At 30.4% G+C, this 17,558-nt stretch overlaps 1 protein-coding gene across 4 annotated transcripts in view; it reads right to left on the minus strand.

The window, feature by feature from the left end:
- Nucleotides 1–13,534: 13,534 nt before the first annotated feature.
- The window catches only part of LOC127716007 (transcription intermediary factor 1-alpha-like), a 371,430-nt gene continuing 367,406 nt past the window's right edge, over nt 13,535–17,558 (minus strand). For 2 of the 4 annotated variants that reach the window (XR_007988698.1, XM_052222117.1), the window contains exons 3-4: nt 14,891–14,938; nt 13,535–13,559 (exon numbers count right to left, since the gene is read on the minus strand). Coding sequence is in view for 2 of the 4 variants with exons in the window: in XM_052222117.1 (XP_052078077.1) it covers nt 13,542–13,559; nt 14,891–14,938 (66 nt within the window). In the remaining 2 variants the exon portion in view is untranslated. Of the gene's footprint in view, nt 13,560–14,890; nt 14,939–15,758; nt 15,807–17,558 lie in introns of all 4 variants that reach the window. The other 2 variants (XR_007988697.1, XM_052222115.1) reach the window with 1 other exon arrangement.

The following is a 17,558-nucleotide window of genomic DNA, read 5'->3' on the forward strand; positions in this document are numbered from 1 at the left end:
TTCTTTATATATTTTGTCCTACCGGTATTTTTCTTAATTCTTCTTTACCCATTTTATCTGCAGTTTTAGCCCATTATTCTCAATTCTGTTTACCCCATCCTGACCCTCATACATTGAGAACTTCCATCAATTAAAAAATTTGTCCTTGAAAAATGACATTTCTTGCTCATTTGAACACACATCTTTTAAGGAGATGTGGGGAAAATTGTATACTTTTTTCCATGTACTCAGAAAACAACAAAAAGCTATAGTTACAGTTAGATTTTATTATGTTGTATTTATTTCTTATTAAACCAAAGATATTTATTTTATCACTGTTTGTCTGGATTATTTGATAATGGCATCTTGTTAATAATTCCATCATCTATCTTATAAGTACATATAATCAGGGGATTAGTAAAAATGTTTCAACATTTTTGTACATATTAGACGAATTATTTTTACAAATCAGTCAGTCCCACTTACATACATGTATTAGCAGCAGTGGTAAACAGATAGACAGAAAATTTATTGTAAGTTTCATTTCCAATTTTGAAAATTTTGTAAAAGTTTACAAGGCATCTACATGTATACTTAGAAGACAGTCTGTTGTAAGTGAAAAGTTAAGATTTACAAAGTGATCGTAAATACCATTGAAAGTTTTAGCTCTATGGAATACATCCTATGCATTCTGCCTATTTGTCATGGAAAAAATAAGTCATTCAGTCATAACATGTAATTTTTCAATGATAATTTCAAACTCAGTGTAATTCAAACTCAGTGTAATCATGGTAAAAAGGTGACCAAAGATAGTTCTGAATATTATTTTAAAATACCGGTTTATCTTATTCATAACTTTAATAAATATTTGTTGTTCTTTTCAGGTAATGTCTAAGAAAGTTTTAATCACTGGAGCATCAGGATTATTAGGCCGAGCTGTTTACAAGGAATTTGTGAATGAAGGATCATGGGAAGTTTTGGGTTTGGCATTCAGTAGGTGTACAGGCAAGTTAAGGAAGTGTGACATTACAAAAGATGAGGAAGTAAAAACTGTGATGAAAGAGTTTAATGTAAGTGTGTATGTCCTGGAAATAATTATTATATATATTGCTTAAAAAGTTCTAATCATGCTAATTAGGGATATAATAGAAAAACAAAGGATATATATGGGGCACCATCCATGACATAAAATCAGTACATGCACAGCAAAAAAACACACAAAAAGCAAAGGAACAGCTCTTTCATTGCTGTTCTTCATCTCAAAGTCATAGTGAGGCCTTCAACAGGGAGCAAAAAAAAAACCTCTCACATATCGGCAAGTATGAGACTGCCCCTAGCACTGGCCAGAGCGGAATTCTTAGCCCAAACAAATTTTGATAGACTTTATAATATATGTAACACCACCAAAACTGGCTTTGTCAAAAAGAACATACTGAAAAGAAGTACATATTTAAAAACAAAATAGTTCCTATGAACATGATGAATAGCTTTAAATTTTAACCTACGTAGAATAAATTTTGGTAATTTGAAATGAAAGGTGAAATGCATAGTAAACTTTTTGAAAATTTGTATTAAATATGAAGGGTCTGCATAGTTGAGTAATTAGAAATATTTAAATATGATTGATCATTCAGGTAAGTTGTAGTAAAACAAATATAATGTATTTGATGAATTTGTATATATAATGAAAATATTATAATACATGTGAGTACTTATAGATGGGTAGTCATTGTTTTTTTATGCGCCCGACGCAGCAGAATGAACATTCAGTGTTATCCTTGTGACTTGTCTGTTTGTACATCCGTTAGTGTTTAGCATAAATCAGGCTGGTTTTTTTTTCTTTTGAATTTTTAATTCCCATTTTATAATGCCAGGGTCCTTATAACTTAAAATATATCCACATTATTTGTTCTATAGTGGATAGTTGTCTCATTGGCAATCATATCACATCTTCTTATTTTTGTACTAATGCTATAATGTAAATTCATATATTATTACAGCCATCAGTAGTTATACATTCTGCTGCTGAGAGGAAGCCAGATGATGTTGAACAGAAACCAGAAGCAACCCAAAAACTGAATGTATCAGCAACCAAAGTAGTCTGTCAGAATGCAGGTATTTTTTCTTGTTTGCATAAAGCTAACTATTCATACTTAGTCTAGAAGATAAGGATCTTTACCATGTTTGCTGTGGATATTATCTAATCTACACCACATGTAAGAATACCACTGAAAGTTTGACCTATATGTAATTTTTGTTAGCATGGTCTAAAATATGTTTGCCACTCTTCATATAGACTTTCTGTCAGATATTGGTATTAGTTTTATCCGTGAGTGCCATTAAAGATTTTGCCCGCTAACCCTGTTTTTCTTTTTGTATTTTTCATTGCATATAGTTTAAGAAGCCATTTTTAAAAATCATATAAAGTTCTTGTTATTTTTTATAATTTTTGAATGAAAACAGATGCCAATATTAAATGTATGAAAAATCTAGAGAGAATCATATTCCTACCAAATTTTCAATTACTTATATCTCAAAAACAAGAACACCATCCATTAATTTTTTTCTGCTTTCTAAGTCCCATTATTTATATAACCATCAATTTATGACAGTCTTTTAAAAAGCTTGTTATTTTTAAACTGAGGAGCAAACATTCTTATATATATATAAGATAGAACATTTATCACTGGTGTTATTGGGGTAAAGATTGCATTCACACAATCATAAAAATTATGGTGAAGGCGTGTTATTTATCAATGTTAAAGACTTTATCAGTATTATCCATGAGTGTGGGTATTTTAGATACTTAGCTATAGTTTTTTTGGGGGGGTAAAAATTGCAATGGAATCCATGAGGCTGGTTAGCTATATTTTTGCAATCTTTTTTTGTGTTTTCCTATATATGTCAATATAAATTAAGAAGATATCAGTATTTAACATTGACTAAAATTATATCGATGCATAGAAACGAGTCCAATATTTTTCAAAAGGGTGCCCATCAATACGGCAACGTAAGGAGATGAACTTTAAAAAAGACCGATCACCCTGACCGCACCTCCCTCTAAAACAACTATGGTAACGTTAAGAATGGAAATGGGGAATATGCCAAAGAGACAACAACCCGACCAAAGAGCAGAAAACAGCCGAAGGCCACCAATCGGTCTTCAACGCAGCGAGAAAATCCCCCAACCGGAGGCGGGCCCCAGCTGCCCCCCTAAAAAAAATGTGTACTAGTTCAGTGAAAATGGACGCCATACTAAATTCCAAAACATATAAATGAACTAAAAGTGTGGTACATGTCATGATTCAAATTTCATGTTGTAAGCAAAGACTTGCCATTGCTAATAAGTATATTTTGAGAATGAATCTTCAGATCTCTCGGGTTGTACATGAAACCCTAATTCCATAGATGCCTCTTTCATTAGATAACGTATTACACACAAAAAGAAAGAAACTAGTTAAAAATATGGCATACATGGCACTGTGCATTCAGTCATACTAATGACGGTCCTGACTTTATTAAACTTGCATGGGAATGCACATGAGATGTTGAAATCAATTAGAACTATAATTTATCATTGAAATAATTAGCATGATTAGGGAAAATATAATTTATGGTTTTTAATCAGATTGTCATCATACAATCCTTTCAATTCATCAGCTTTTGTGTACATCACTTTGTTTTTCATTTATTCTACTGAAATGAAAATTTGTTAAAAAAATAATGATTGTTGTTATGCTGATTAATTATCAAAATGTGTGTCTGAAATTTGTCAGTTTCATACATGTTTCTTTGTATAGATATAATTTTCTATTTTGACAGGCATCACAGAAAACAATATAGATAAATAATAAAAGTAATTACTGTAACTTCTATTGCAGAATGATTTACACTACACATTGAAATTGCATTTATAATGCCTAAAGACGATTAGTTTTCATAATATCAAACAAGAGGTCAGCACTAAAGTAAAACGATCATGTATTTAATCATGATCAGCGTTTCCAATTCTCCGAAATCAAATCAGAGTGTTTCTGTTTCATTTTCAAGATTGTGTTGTTAAATTTTGTCTATAATGTCATGACCATACCAAAGTGTATTGGTAATATGGTCAGATTTCGATAATTGTCGGAATTAAGAATTCACTGTTCAATTGAAATAAATGGCAAACTAATGCTGACTTTGACTTTGACTTTGTGTATGTCATCTGTTTAATATTAGTCTTTGCTATATTGTATAGAAAATACATCGTAAATGTTGATAGTTCTACAAAGTAAAACTTACAACAAGTTTCCTTTTTCATACAGGATAATATCCCTGGAAGATACAACTTAAACATGATCAGGATTGTGATGGAATAAACTTACATTCTATTCTTTGAAATATATTGTTTTTCGAATAACATGTTCTTTTCAACTATTTTGATCTGAGCGTCACTGATGAGTCTTATGTAGACGAAACGCGCGTTACGCGTATACAAATTATAAGCCTGGTACCTTTGATAACTATTGTATATGTATGCCTTTATATATGTGGTACTGTGAGCACGGCTTATGATTTTACTGTTTAGAAATGATTTTGTTTAAAAAAATAAACTGTTTCAAATTAGTTGTTTGAATGATTAAAACGTTTGAGTTTGTATGTTAAATCAAGGCTCTCTAATGTACCTGTCCAGTTTTGAAAAAAATTGGCCTAAAATATTGCTGATTTGCACGTGGTCATCTAGTAAGAAATGGAACGTTTTATTTGAAGATTTTCATTTATTTTCTGAACAGAAAATGCAGTAAGAGAATATTTGTATTTTAATGATTCAGACATAAATAAAGAATGTATTTTTCAAGAGTTTGAGTATAATTATCACACAAAAATTATGTTAAACATCAACATACAATCTTCTTCAATAAATGGAAGCGTAAACCATATGTATTGGTTAGCGTAAAATCTTAAAAGGCACCAAAAGCACCATATACATTGTGACCAAAAACTAAAAGCTTCTTTATCAAATACATAAGATAATAACGACATATGCATGCGCTGAATTTCATCGTAAATAAAACACAATATAACAGATAACATTGGCTTCCATTTAAATATAGCATTTAAGTATAATTTTCTTTTTTACTTCAAATATTTCATCAACACTTCTCCATAAAAAAGGATAAATAAAAACAGTTGTCCAAGATACGTCTCGTCTTTATGTTAAAAAAAAATATAAAACAAACTCGAACTCAAATGGAATGTTGGTAATATAATGCAAATGTTGCAATTGAAATGGCAAAATGTTAACATGTAAAACTATGCATTCAAAGTCAATGAACCATGACTGAAGGTGCAGTGTCAAATTACCTCAACCGAAATAAAAACTACACATGTTGACAACACTGAATATTAAATACCATTGACTAAATCGGTTCATTTTAAATTAACCGAAACACAAATTAAGATATGTAAAATATGCAAAAATTTCAAAGTCGATGAACCATAAAGATGAGCGGGACATAACATTTCCATTGACATGGGACTTGTCACTGATATTGACTCAATATAGTGAAGATCTTTTACTGACCTAATCATAAACTTTAACATGTAAATTATGCATAAGATTCACATGCAATGCATCATAAATGAGGTTGAGGGACCAAGTAATTGTCATTGAAATAAGACAAGCCAACGTTTACACATCCTCATGCTAGGACATTTCACTAGTGGTTCCTATTGAACTGACATAACAACATACACATATAAACTAAGTTTTAACTTCAATATACCATAGCCGAGAAGGCTAGGACCAATTGTGTTCTGGGAATTGATATTTGCTAATGCTAGTTCAACAACATAACAAATATCATTGACCTATCACAAGTACTTTCCTTAGAACTCTCCTAATAAAAACTAGCATATTGATGATGTTTCCACCAGGTCTGGGAACAGCACGCCTTTGTCTCGCTTTTTCGAATTAATCGAGGCGAGACAAAATCACCATAATTCCTCTTTCAGTATTTCCTATAATACACACACACACACACACTATATTCACGCGTTTTAATCCGTACATCATGACCCACTTTTACCATGCAGCAACTTTTTAATACGTAATAAAAGTTACGTTAATTATTCTTCCGTATTTGAGATTCTTAGTATATTTACTTCAATGTTATACGAAATGTTGATTGTTCAATTAATGTATGTGTAACAATATGACATTTTGAATATAATTTCGAAAGGGATGAGCTGGAATATAATATTTTCGTTCAGCATAGAATGAACTTTCAATTACCAAAATGATTGAATAAACAAACTATTTCTATATTCATTGTAGTTATTACAAAAATCACTTACTTACGTCAATCTAAACCATGAGTTGTGATCTATTTCACACTTAGTGAATCATTTTATTCAATAATCATTTTGGATGAGTGCTCTCCCCCGTTCAATAAACTTCAGACTCGAAATTGATCAAGATACTTAAAAACAATTATTGTTTTTCTATATGATTATACGCATTCATATTGTATAGCTGAAAGATCGATGCGATAAAAAATACGTATTGTATTGATTGGAGTTTCCTTTAAGACATTATTACTGACCATCAGATCACAAAAAAACGTATCAAACCTTCTCGACATATATACAATTTAACTTTGGAATTTACATAACAATAACCAATCATTTTGTTTTATGCGAATATTCAAATGCATTATTATTATTTTTAAATGTATTTATTTAGTTTTATAAAACTGGATCCACATACAACAATCTAATAGTAATAAAAATGAACAAACACATGAACTTTGTTTTGTACTTGCAAAGTGATAAAACTTTAAACAAGTTTCTACACTTCTTCCACTCTTTAGATTTAAATCAAATTAAAGGTAAATATTTGTTTAATGTAGGTTCGAAGTTCTTCAAAGTGGAGACTGTGAAAACAAAAATCGTAAAACACAGTAGATGTCACTCAAACTTATCATGCAAAATAAGTAAACTGTAGTAATAATATCAAGTCATATGCCTTTTCTTCTTTATTCCTGTAGAATAGTTTTACCTAGAAGTGTTTATTATAAAAAAATATATTTTTAAAGCATTGGTCTGTTCATCAACGTATATAAATATCAATATAAAGTTGATCTTGCTCATATGGGTCTAGGTTTCGGAAAATGTTTGATAGTTAAGAGGTGTTTACCGACGGTCGTTAGACGCCCTCTTCTCACTATTGTTAGTGATATTAAGAAAAAAAAAACTGTTATACATATATTAAGTTTAAACCTGTAATCAGGGATTTTACAAAAACCCTAGAAATATGTCCAGTGATTTTATAAAATCACTAGCAATTTCAGGTATATTAAAAAAATCACTGACATTAAAAGTGATTTTGCAAAATCACTAAACATTCCAGGGATTTTACAAAATCAATGATTTTACAAATTCACTGTTACATGTATGAAACAATGGCGAGGTACAATTCTTTGCATAGAAAATTATAGAAAATTATAAATCGGTAGCATTTATGTATGCACTACTATTTCATTAATTCAATAAAATGTGTCATTTTTTCTTCCTCCAGATATATCTATAGGTTGCATTTCTGTAAATATAGACAATGCAATTTCCCAAAAGAACTCCTGTTACGGCTAAAACTCTACCTCTTTTACTATGAAGTTTCGTTGAAAATATATCCTAGAATGGAAAGCTCATATACACATCTATTTTCTTCAAAGGTAAAAAAAATGGGATGTGCAGCATATTTCCAACATTTATACGCCCCGAAAATCTAAGATTTTAAACTTATACTAAAATTCTGTACTACCCCTCCTTTCACTTTGCATCTTCTTCAGATTTCAAGGCGGCCACTATTAATGTTATTCATCACGGTAACATTCCGAAGTTATGTCTTTATGCCGAAACATAGAGATTATATCTGGGAACCAGAACGCAAACAAACAAACATTTTTTTTCACAACAATTGTTATTTAACAGAATCATAGAATAAAAGAAATCACTGCAAATGCTCTATCCTTCATTTTCTTTTACAGTATATTTTTACTCCCACTCCTGTTTCAATTTAATAAGAATTTAAAAACAAGACTTAAATTAATACCAGCTTACCCTATGTACATGTTTTCTGACATGAAATGCCTAGAACATGTATGAAACTATTTGATAACATATTGAAAGCATTTCAGAATACTATAAATGAAAAATTTAGTAGTATATTATTACAGCATTCAAGATTATATGAAGAATACAATCCTGCCTCTGTCTCCAGTCCACATCTTACTGTATGCCTATTTATCTTTAAAAGTTCACAATTTATGCCTGAAATGGTCAACGGAGAGTTCTTTTCACACAAATATTATCTCTTACTTTGTTTCTAACATAATTTGGTTAATAAGAGGCAATAAGCGTTTAAACAAAGTCATATTTGCATAAATTGTATGTATGAAGATACCAGTCTGATATATTAATTCACCAAATGTTTAATAGAACTGACTACTTGAATCTGGTTTTTGCATAAATTCATAGTACATTTATTGTTTTCTATTACAGGCTAAATTATCCGTTTCATAACCGAGGGGGTTATGGATTTTTCTCTGTTTTTGTTTTGCCCCTGGGGCCTCAATTTTGCAATATAAAACTGCTTTTCTGAGAATATGGAACATTTAATATATTTTTAGGATAGAGCAAACTATTGTTAGCTTTATCAAGAATCTATGAGTTTCAATGACTGTGAAGAGTAAATATTGTTTTACAATTTGAATTACAAATGAGCATATATAATGAATTTGCTTTGCATAAAGGGCTTTATGTAAACTATGCATATTGTAAACTATGAATTTATGCTGAGTCATCATAGTAAAGGCCAAGGATTTCTCAATCTTCATGAAATATTTATAAAACTTTATATTTGAGTTGATTTCATTAAGACTGTGAAGATAAACCAGATATAAATGATATAGTGGAATTTCTACATGTTCTCTTTTTTCACAACACATAGATTGCATTTCTGTAAAAATAGAAAATACAAAAATAATGCAATTTCCCATAGAAACTACTTTTTTCGGCTAAAACTGTACCATTTTTACTAAGACGTTTCGTAAAAAAATATATCAAAGAATGGAAAGCTCACATGCACTACTGATTTTTTCAAAGGTCATAATATAGGGCTGTGCAGCATATTTTCACCCTGTATATGCCCCGAATTTATAAGATTTTAAACATATACTAAAATTCTGTACTAACCCTCCCTTCACTTTGGGTCTTCCTCCGAATACAAGACGATCGCTATTCATGTTTATTTATACTGGTAACATTCCTAAGTTATGTCTCAATTAGGTGAAACATAGAGATCATATCTGGGAACCAGAACGTAAACAAAACAAAATTTCTATGAATAATATATATTTCCTCCAAAGAGGTGTGGTTTGTGAAATAGCTGTCTATACAAAGTGCAACCTATACACCTTTCTTGAATGGGCATTTAGATAATTATGAAATGAATACAACAAATACATATTGCTATAACATGTCTCTGTTAGTGTGCTATATTCAATGATTTTAAAGTGTTGGTTTTCATTTGACACCTGATAAAATCCCCTACTAGTAATTACTAAGTACGAATGGAAAATATTTTGGTGTTAGAATATATGTGTTTGAAATGCATTGAACGTTAAATAATTTAAAGAGTTTAAAGGATTGCGATACTTACCCAATATAATCACTGAAATAGAAAACACATCATGTATAATGAAAAATATCAGTTTGTTATAGCTATACTAGTACAAGTACATGTACTGTAAAATATTTACAAGTGATAAAATGTTGATATTGATTTGAATTAAGAGTAAATAATGTTCGGTTTGGTATAAATCTATAAAGTTATACACAAATAGATGCAAAAATATACTGGTAACACTTAAAAGTGCAAAGTTCGAAATGTGCCTGACAATAAAGCAATACAGTATTCACGTGAATGAGACAGCCAATTAGAATACGGTTATACACAGAAAAGGTATTAACATCAGCTGTGTGGATTGTAAAACACTGAACTACATATATCATTTTATTCTGGTGTCACCTAAGTTGAACAACATGTCGTTTTACATAATATTGCGTTTTACATTTGTCGAGGAAACATGAATTAGAGTTACATTATAACGGTATCAAGAGCAGCACAGCTGACAGGTTAACATCATAGAGAATGTCACAATGTCACTCTGTTAATCACGATAAGAACATCTTTTTAGTAGTATTTACTTAAACATAACATAAAATATAACAATCATGTTTAATGTGATATATAGTTAGTTTGGTATGGAAAGAAATTTCATGTTCAATATATAAATTCAATAGAAAGTAGCGTTAACTTGAAAGAGACGACAACTGTCAATATATATTATTAAAGAAGAGAAGATATGAAGAAGAATAAACAAATAAGTATAGGAATGATAGCCACTAAAAATCACGTACAAAAAAACGAAAGTCAATGTCAAACAGAAAACTGCTTTTTGAGAAAAATGAACACCAACAAAAACCTAGGTGAGCATGGCAAAGAAAGGCTTTCCTATTGACACTCCCTTTGTTACTTCAGCTGAAAACGTTCATAAGCCAAATACAGTATAACGTGTATTAATCAAACGGATGTGGCACTATGAAAAAAGGCCAGTTTAGAGAGTGGGTTTGTTTATTCAGGTTTTCATATCGACAGGAAGTTATTTACTTGTGACGTCAGATATTTTACATGAAAATTTCCGGTCTCGTTGTTAATTGCAAATTAATCAAAAAAATAAATACAGTAATAATGTATTTCTCAAAAGGTATGATTTGTGTGAAGAAAATAGTGTAACATGCACATTTAGATTGTGTTCTGAGTCACTGTATTCGTTTGCTTTAGAAATTTCAGAAGTTGTGTGTCCATCGAATCACAAGAAAAATAACATTTAAATTTTTTTTTTTTTACATATTCTCTTTAGTCAAATCGCCATAGTTTGGTAGCATCAGTCTTCATCTCGTCAGTTTTTGTTTCACTTTGAAATTCATTGTTTTCATTTGCATCAGAATATTGCTTTGTTTTAATTGAAGAACGAGATTTTCTACGTTGGTAAAGCCGATTAAAAAGCAAGAATTTTATCAAACGAAATTTCATTATAATCTTAACAATGAAACATACATATAAATTCGACAATGCAAAATCGTCATTCTGGTCTTCTTTATTATTACGGTCATCGGTTTCAGGTTTCAAAACAGGGAACCCAGCATTTCGAAAATTCAATGTAAATTTCTTACCCCGCCATTTGAGAAATGTACCAATGTTACAACGTAAGTTCTATCAAAGATACAGTTGGCGTTTCTTTTAGTTTATTTTAATCAAAACGTAAATGTGTTTCTTCATAAAGAGCTCACTACTGTAAATTCAAGGTTTAACACATTGCATATTGATTATCCCCAAAAACCATCTTGTATAAACAATTATGTTGTGATTGCATATCGATCAATACTGTTATCATGTTCAATACATTAAATAAAGCGGTCCTGCCATTGATGAACGTATTTAAGAGTATTGAGACTGCATAATTAGACCGAAATTCGGAATACACAGAATCCGGTTTACAGAGGGTATTTTTACAAAGACTAAGAAAGGAAAAAACAGGTTACTTCAATTTTTGGTCAGAATGGACATTAAATCAATTTATTTAGGGTCCTGTTTACCCAGGTTTGACTGTAATGTACGCTGTTTATTAACGTTGGTAGTACATTTCCAAAAAAATAAAAATAAACGTATATTCTAGTCAACAATAATACAAAATATGGTGTAATCGCATCTTCCAAAATCAAAATCAAAATTCTAAACATGTCTGTACCAAATAACGTTTTCTGTAACATAAACTGGTTAACCATCGTGTATATCTGCTATATAACAATGTCTTAGAAAAAACAAAAAAAAACAAAAACAAAAACATTAGTTTAGAAAGACAAAACATTTCAATACGAACCAGAATGTTTGTACACAAGTGTTATAGCTTCAACAAAATTAATCAGAACGCAACCGTATTAACAGTTCTAAAACCTCAACATCAATGAAGTATGTTCTGTTTATACATAGTTATATCTTTCTACTTGTTATATGACTTTTTTGTATCAGATTCAATAACACGAATTATAATTTTTAAATTACAAAAACAAAATCCTGGTTTCTTGGCTTAAAGTATCGAAGAAAAAGACAGGATGTGTCAAGGTGGCCTATACTAACTTGTGAAATGCAAATCAAAAGACAAATAAAAACGATGATTTGTAGCCATTGCATCTCAATGATGCTAAATATTCATGTGGAAATCAACTTTGCGAGCAGATAATATATACAGTCAGGCTCCTGTTTTTCAGTGGTTGTCGTTCGTTTGTGTGGTTCATACGTGTTTTTCGTTTCTCGTTTTTTTTTATAGATTAGACCGTTGGTTTTCCTGTTTGAATTGTTTTACACTAGTTTTTTAGGTTCCTGTATAGCTTGCTGTTCGGTGTTAGCCAAGGCTCCGCCCTGAAGGCCGTACTTTGACCTATAATTGTAAACTTTTTATACCTTGTGACTTGTATGGAAAGTTGTCTCATTGACACTCATACCACATCTTCGTTTACATATCCCTCTAGATTAACCATTTCAATATTAAAAAGTGTTTTATTGGGAAGAGGTTTACTTTTTGTTATCTATTTAGTACGACTTCACAATATCTTAAACTCACTTATCCGAGAAAGTTATATAAAAATACAGAAGTTGTATTTGGAATTGGAGATTTTAAAGTAAATTCTATGATTTTAATGAATTGATAGGTTTGAAATATTATCTTATGAACGTAACATGAATGTATACTTACAGTACAGGTACTTTTCTATTAAACAAAATGCAAAAAAAAATGACTTAACTACAATGATAATACTTTTAACAGTAATTACTTATAAGTTGGTTATGTTATTTCTTATTTGATATTTAATCCACTATACTTTTCTCAAATAAACTTGAAACTGTAACATTACGCTGGTTCGCTGGTTGATCATTAATTCATATTTTGATAAAAAAAAATGTGTATAAGTTTTTCCCCAACAAAATCATTTTTCCTTAAATCATAAAATAGTCAACAGATATTCGTCAGTAAGACCAGATACATATTTGTATTCATTTTCAGATTTGTCATATGTTATCTTACCCAAAAAGAAAGCACGTCTAATTAAATTGCAATTTCAATTCACACCTGTTTTTTTATATCTTCTTAATCTTAATATGTGTATTTTTCATGATTGAATTTCTGTCTTACTAAATACGGCCTTCATTTGTCCTTAATAAACTGACAGAAAGTAAAATAACCAAACATGTTCATGAACTTTAGGCAAAATAAATGTTTAAATAACTTAATTCGTTATAAGCACAAACATGACAAACAATGAGTGACAAATTTTGAACACACAGTACTTAAAAGGATAAAACACACTAATACAATATTTTGTTATTTATTTTCATGAACACAATTTATGAATGATTGGTGTTAAATAAGAATATGTAGATATATAGTCATACTTACTCAGAAAATGTTTTGCTCCTGAAAATGAATAGGAAAGTATCTTTGGTAAAACTAATGTTATTCGAATTAATTTCTAAACATTAATCGAATTCATTTTCTACATAAGGAAACACTGTTACAAAGGCATGACAGTTGTTTTCCATTCGTTTGATGTGTTTTAGCTTTTGATTTTGACATCTGATAAAGGTTCTTCCGTTTTGAATTTTCATTTGAGTTCGGTATTTTTGCTATATTACTTTTCAATATGTAATGTTGGGTCTGATTTTTCGAATTAATGTCACCATCTATTATCTCGGGTTGAGAAAAAAGTAAAAACACAAAAATACTATATTCCGAGGAAAATTCAAAACGGAAACTCCCTAATCAAATGGCAAAATCAAAATCTCAAACACATCAAACGAATGAATAACAACTGCCACATTCCGGACTTGGTACAGACATTTTTTTGTAGAAAATGGTGGATTAAACCTGGTTTTATAGCTAGTTAAACCTCTTACTTGTATGACAGTCGCATCAAATTCAAATATATATTGACAACGATGTGTGAACAAAATAAACAAACATAATAGGTAAAAATGTCAAAAATAGGGGTACAGCAGTCAACATTGTGTTATAATCTTAATCACTACAAAACAAACCAATATTTAACAAAGAAGCACAAAAAAGCATATAGACAAAGCACATCAGCAAAAATGATAGACAAGAATACAAAAATTTGCAATAGCACATAACAGAATGACGGCATGTATAAGTACAGAGCCACGTCATATGTATCAAAAAGGCATATAGACAACGCCCATTAGCAAACACGAAAGACAAGAATACAAAAATGATTATAGAACAATAACACAACAATAGGATGTATAAGTACAGAGCCACGTCATATGTATCAAAGAAACACAAAAAGGCATATAGACAAAATTAAATGATAGTTTGCATAGGGTTGAATATAATCTTGCAAAATATATCGTTTCCTTTCATATGCAATACATTTGAACAACGCGATTATAAATGAGTTATTTGTCATAATGTTCTTCATTTCTTCTCATTTTCTGGCGTTGTTAGACCGTTCCTTTTCTCTTATCGTTCATAACCTGTGATGCATGGCTTTTTAAGTTATTTATTCTATATATTCATCTATTGCCATTGGTTCTCACTTCATATTTCGAAACCTTTGTTTTATTTATTTTATGTTGTGCATGTATTTTCTTGTCAGATTATAACCTTGTTTTCTGAAGATCATCATGGCTAACCCGTATTGGTATTTCTCGAAGGGAGTGTTTTAAATATCAAAGTTGGCATATCCAAACATCTTCTCACATTCATTCTAGATAACACTTTATTCTTACCCACAAAACTGGCATTTGTATCTGTACAATGTTTTTCTTGATGGTTTTCTGAAATCAGAGATATGAAAATACAAACTGACGAAAGTGGACATCACGAAAACGATGAGCGTATGTTTAACTATATCTGTTCAAATATCTTGTAAGCAAAATGTCACACAATTTTTTTCACAAAATGTCAATATAATTCATTTTATCTTTAAACTTAAAAAAAAAATCAAAGACAATGCACACATGTTGCAATTAACAACATCGTAATGATAAACAAAATCAGCTGTTGAATCTAATGGTATCTATACAGCGATAATCTATACAGCGATATAAACTTACATTGAAAGAAGGCTGTATACATGTAACTCAAATTCAAAGTTGTTGAGAAAAGCCTCTTTTGTGGAGCAAATATATTGTATGGAATTAAGTTACATTAGGCCCATGAAAAGCTCCACAACTAAATGTTGGCAGGAGGTTACTTCAAACTCCAAAACCAATATACGTTGATGAAATGTTATCTTATTCCTTGTGGGAAGGAGAATATTTTATTATAAGAACTGGTCAAAAGCTAGTTTCTCATTTTCTGGCGTTGTTAGACCGTTCCTTTTCTCTTATCGTTCATAACCTGTGATGCATGGCTTTTTGAGTTATTTATTCTATATATTCATCTATTGCCATTGGTTCTCACTTCATATTTCGAAACCTTTGTTTTATTTATTTTATGTTGTGCATGTATTTTCTTGTCAGATTATAACCTTGTTTTCTGAAGATCATCATGGCTAACCCGTATTGGTATTTCTCGAAGGGAGTGTTTTAAATATCAAAGTTGGCATATCCAAACATCTTCTCACATTCATTCTAGATAACACTTTATTCTTACCCACAAAACTGGCATTTGTATCTGTACAATGTTTTTCTTGATGGTTTTCTGAAATCAGAGATATGAAAATACAAACTGACGAAAGTGGACATCACGAAAACGATGAGCGTATGTTTAACTATATCTGTTCAAATATCTTGTAAGCAAAATGTCACACAATTTTTTTCACAAAATGTCAATATAATTCATTTTATCTTTAAACTTAAAAAAAAAATCAAAGACAATGCACACATGTTGCAATTAACAACATCGTAATGATAAACAAAATCAGCTGTTGAATCTAATGGTATCTATACAGCGATAATCTATACAGCGATATAAACTTACATTGAAAGAAGGCTGTATACATGTAACTCAAATTCAAAGTTGTTGAGAAAAGCCTCTTTTGTGGAGCAAATATATTGTATGGAATTAAGTTACATTAGGCCCATGAAAAGCTCCACAACTAAATGTTGGCAGGAGGTTACTTCAAACTCCAAAACCAATATACGTTGATGAAATGTTATCTTATTCCTTGTGGGAAGGAGAATATTTTATTATAAGAACTGGTCAAAAGCTAGTTTCATGAAAGTGCATGACTTGTTAATAATCAAGGCAAAATAATGTTTTCTGCCGTTTGGTCGGGTTGTTGTCTCTTTGACACATTCCCCGCTTCCATTCTCAATTTTATTTATCATTCTAAAATTTCCAAGAGACCAATTTTTATAAACATTTTTATGGAATAGCACACTCGCTTAAAGAGTGCCTGAAAGCTATTAGTATGGGTTTAAAGATGAAACGATCTCAAACAATGATACCTTTCAATCTAAGCAATAGCTTTGAATTAAAGAAAAAGTTATGTGGAAAAGTTGTGATCTCATTGTTACATATTTTTCATGTCAGGCCTTATATATTTGACTATACGGTATGGGTTTTTCTCACTGTTGCAGGCCGTACGGTTGCCTATGATTAAAAACATCCACTTCATATGAACTTTGGTGGATAATAGAATCATCGGATTGCATACCACATCTCTTTTTTTTTTTTTATTTAAGGTATTGAATGAAAAATATGTTACATTTTCTACAAATAGAAAATGAAAAAAAACAACATATTTCTATCACACGTATTACGGATATTAACTAGGAAAAACTATACACAGTATATACAAAATATACTAAATGAACAAAGTGCTGCTGGTTCCAATACAAAACTATCCATATAGTTTATACTTTATAAGATGAAGATAAGCAATAGTAATATGATTACGTAAATACTGCAAATAAAATAGGTACCATAGAATATCCATTTTTGAGTTGTCATATGGTCTGCATTATACGGTTGACTCAAGAGGGTTTCAATGAAAAAGATATCTTATACACTCTTGGTTAACCATTTTTGTCTCGTCGTCGTTATTATCTCAAAAGTTTTATACGCCTGGATTCTCGATTTGTACATTGGAGCGTTCTTTCTGTTGAAGAGACACTAATTGTCGAAATGTGCATCTGGCCAAGGTTAGTTGGTACTGTTAATGTTTTATATACATTAAAAAGCTATTTGTATGATTGTAATAAAAAAAAATATTTGATATTTCTTTTAATTCTGTAAGGGGAGGTAACCTCTAGTCAAATAAATACCTTTGTTTGGTTCACAAGTCTTATATTTTATTTTGTACAAAAAAGTGAATAATATATAAATAGGGCTACCTTAAGTAATCAGTCGAAGAGAAACAGATGATACCACGAGAAAAAAGAAACAGATGATATCATGAGAAAAAGAAACAGATGATCCTGACTAAAAAAGAAACAGATGATCCTAAAT

The sequence above is a fragment of the Mytilus californianus genome, unplaced genomic scaffold, assembly GCF_021869535.1.
Source record: "Mytilus californianus isolate M0D057914Y unplaced genomic scaffold, xbMytCali1.0.p SCAF_9, whole genome shotgun sequence".
NCBI classification, from domain to species: domain Eukaryota; kingdom Metazoa; phylum Mollusca; class Bivalvia; order Mytilida; family Mytilidae; genus Mytilus; species Mytilus californianus.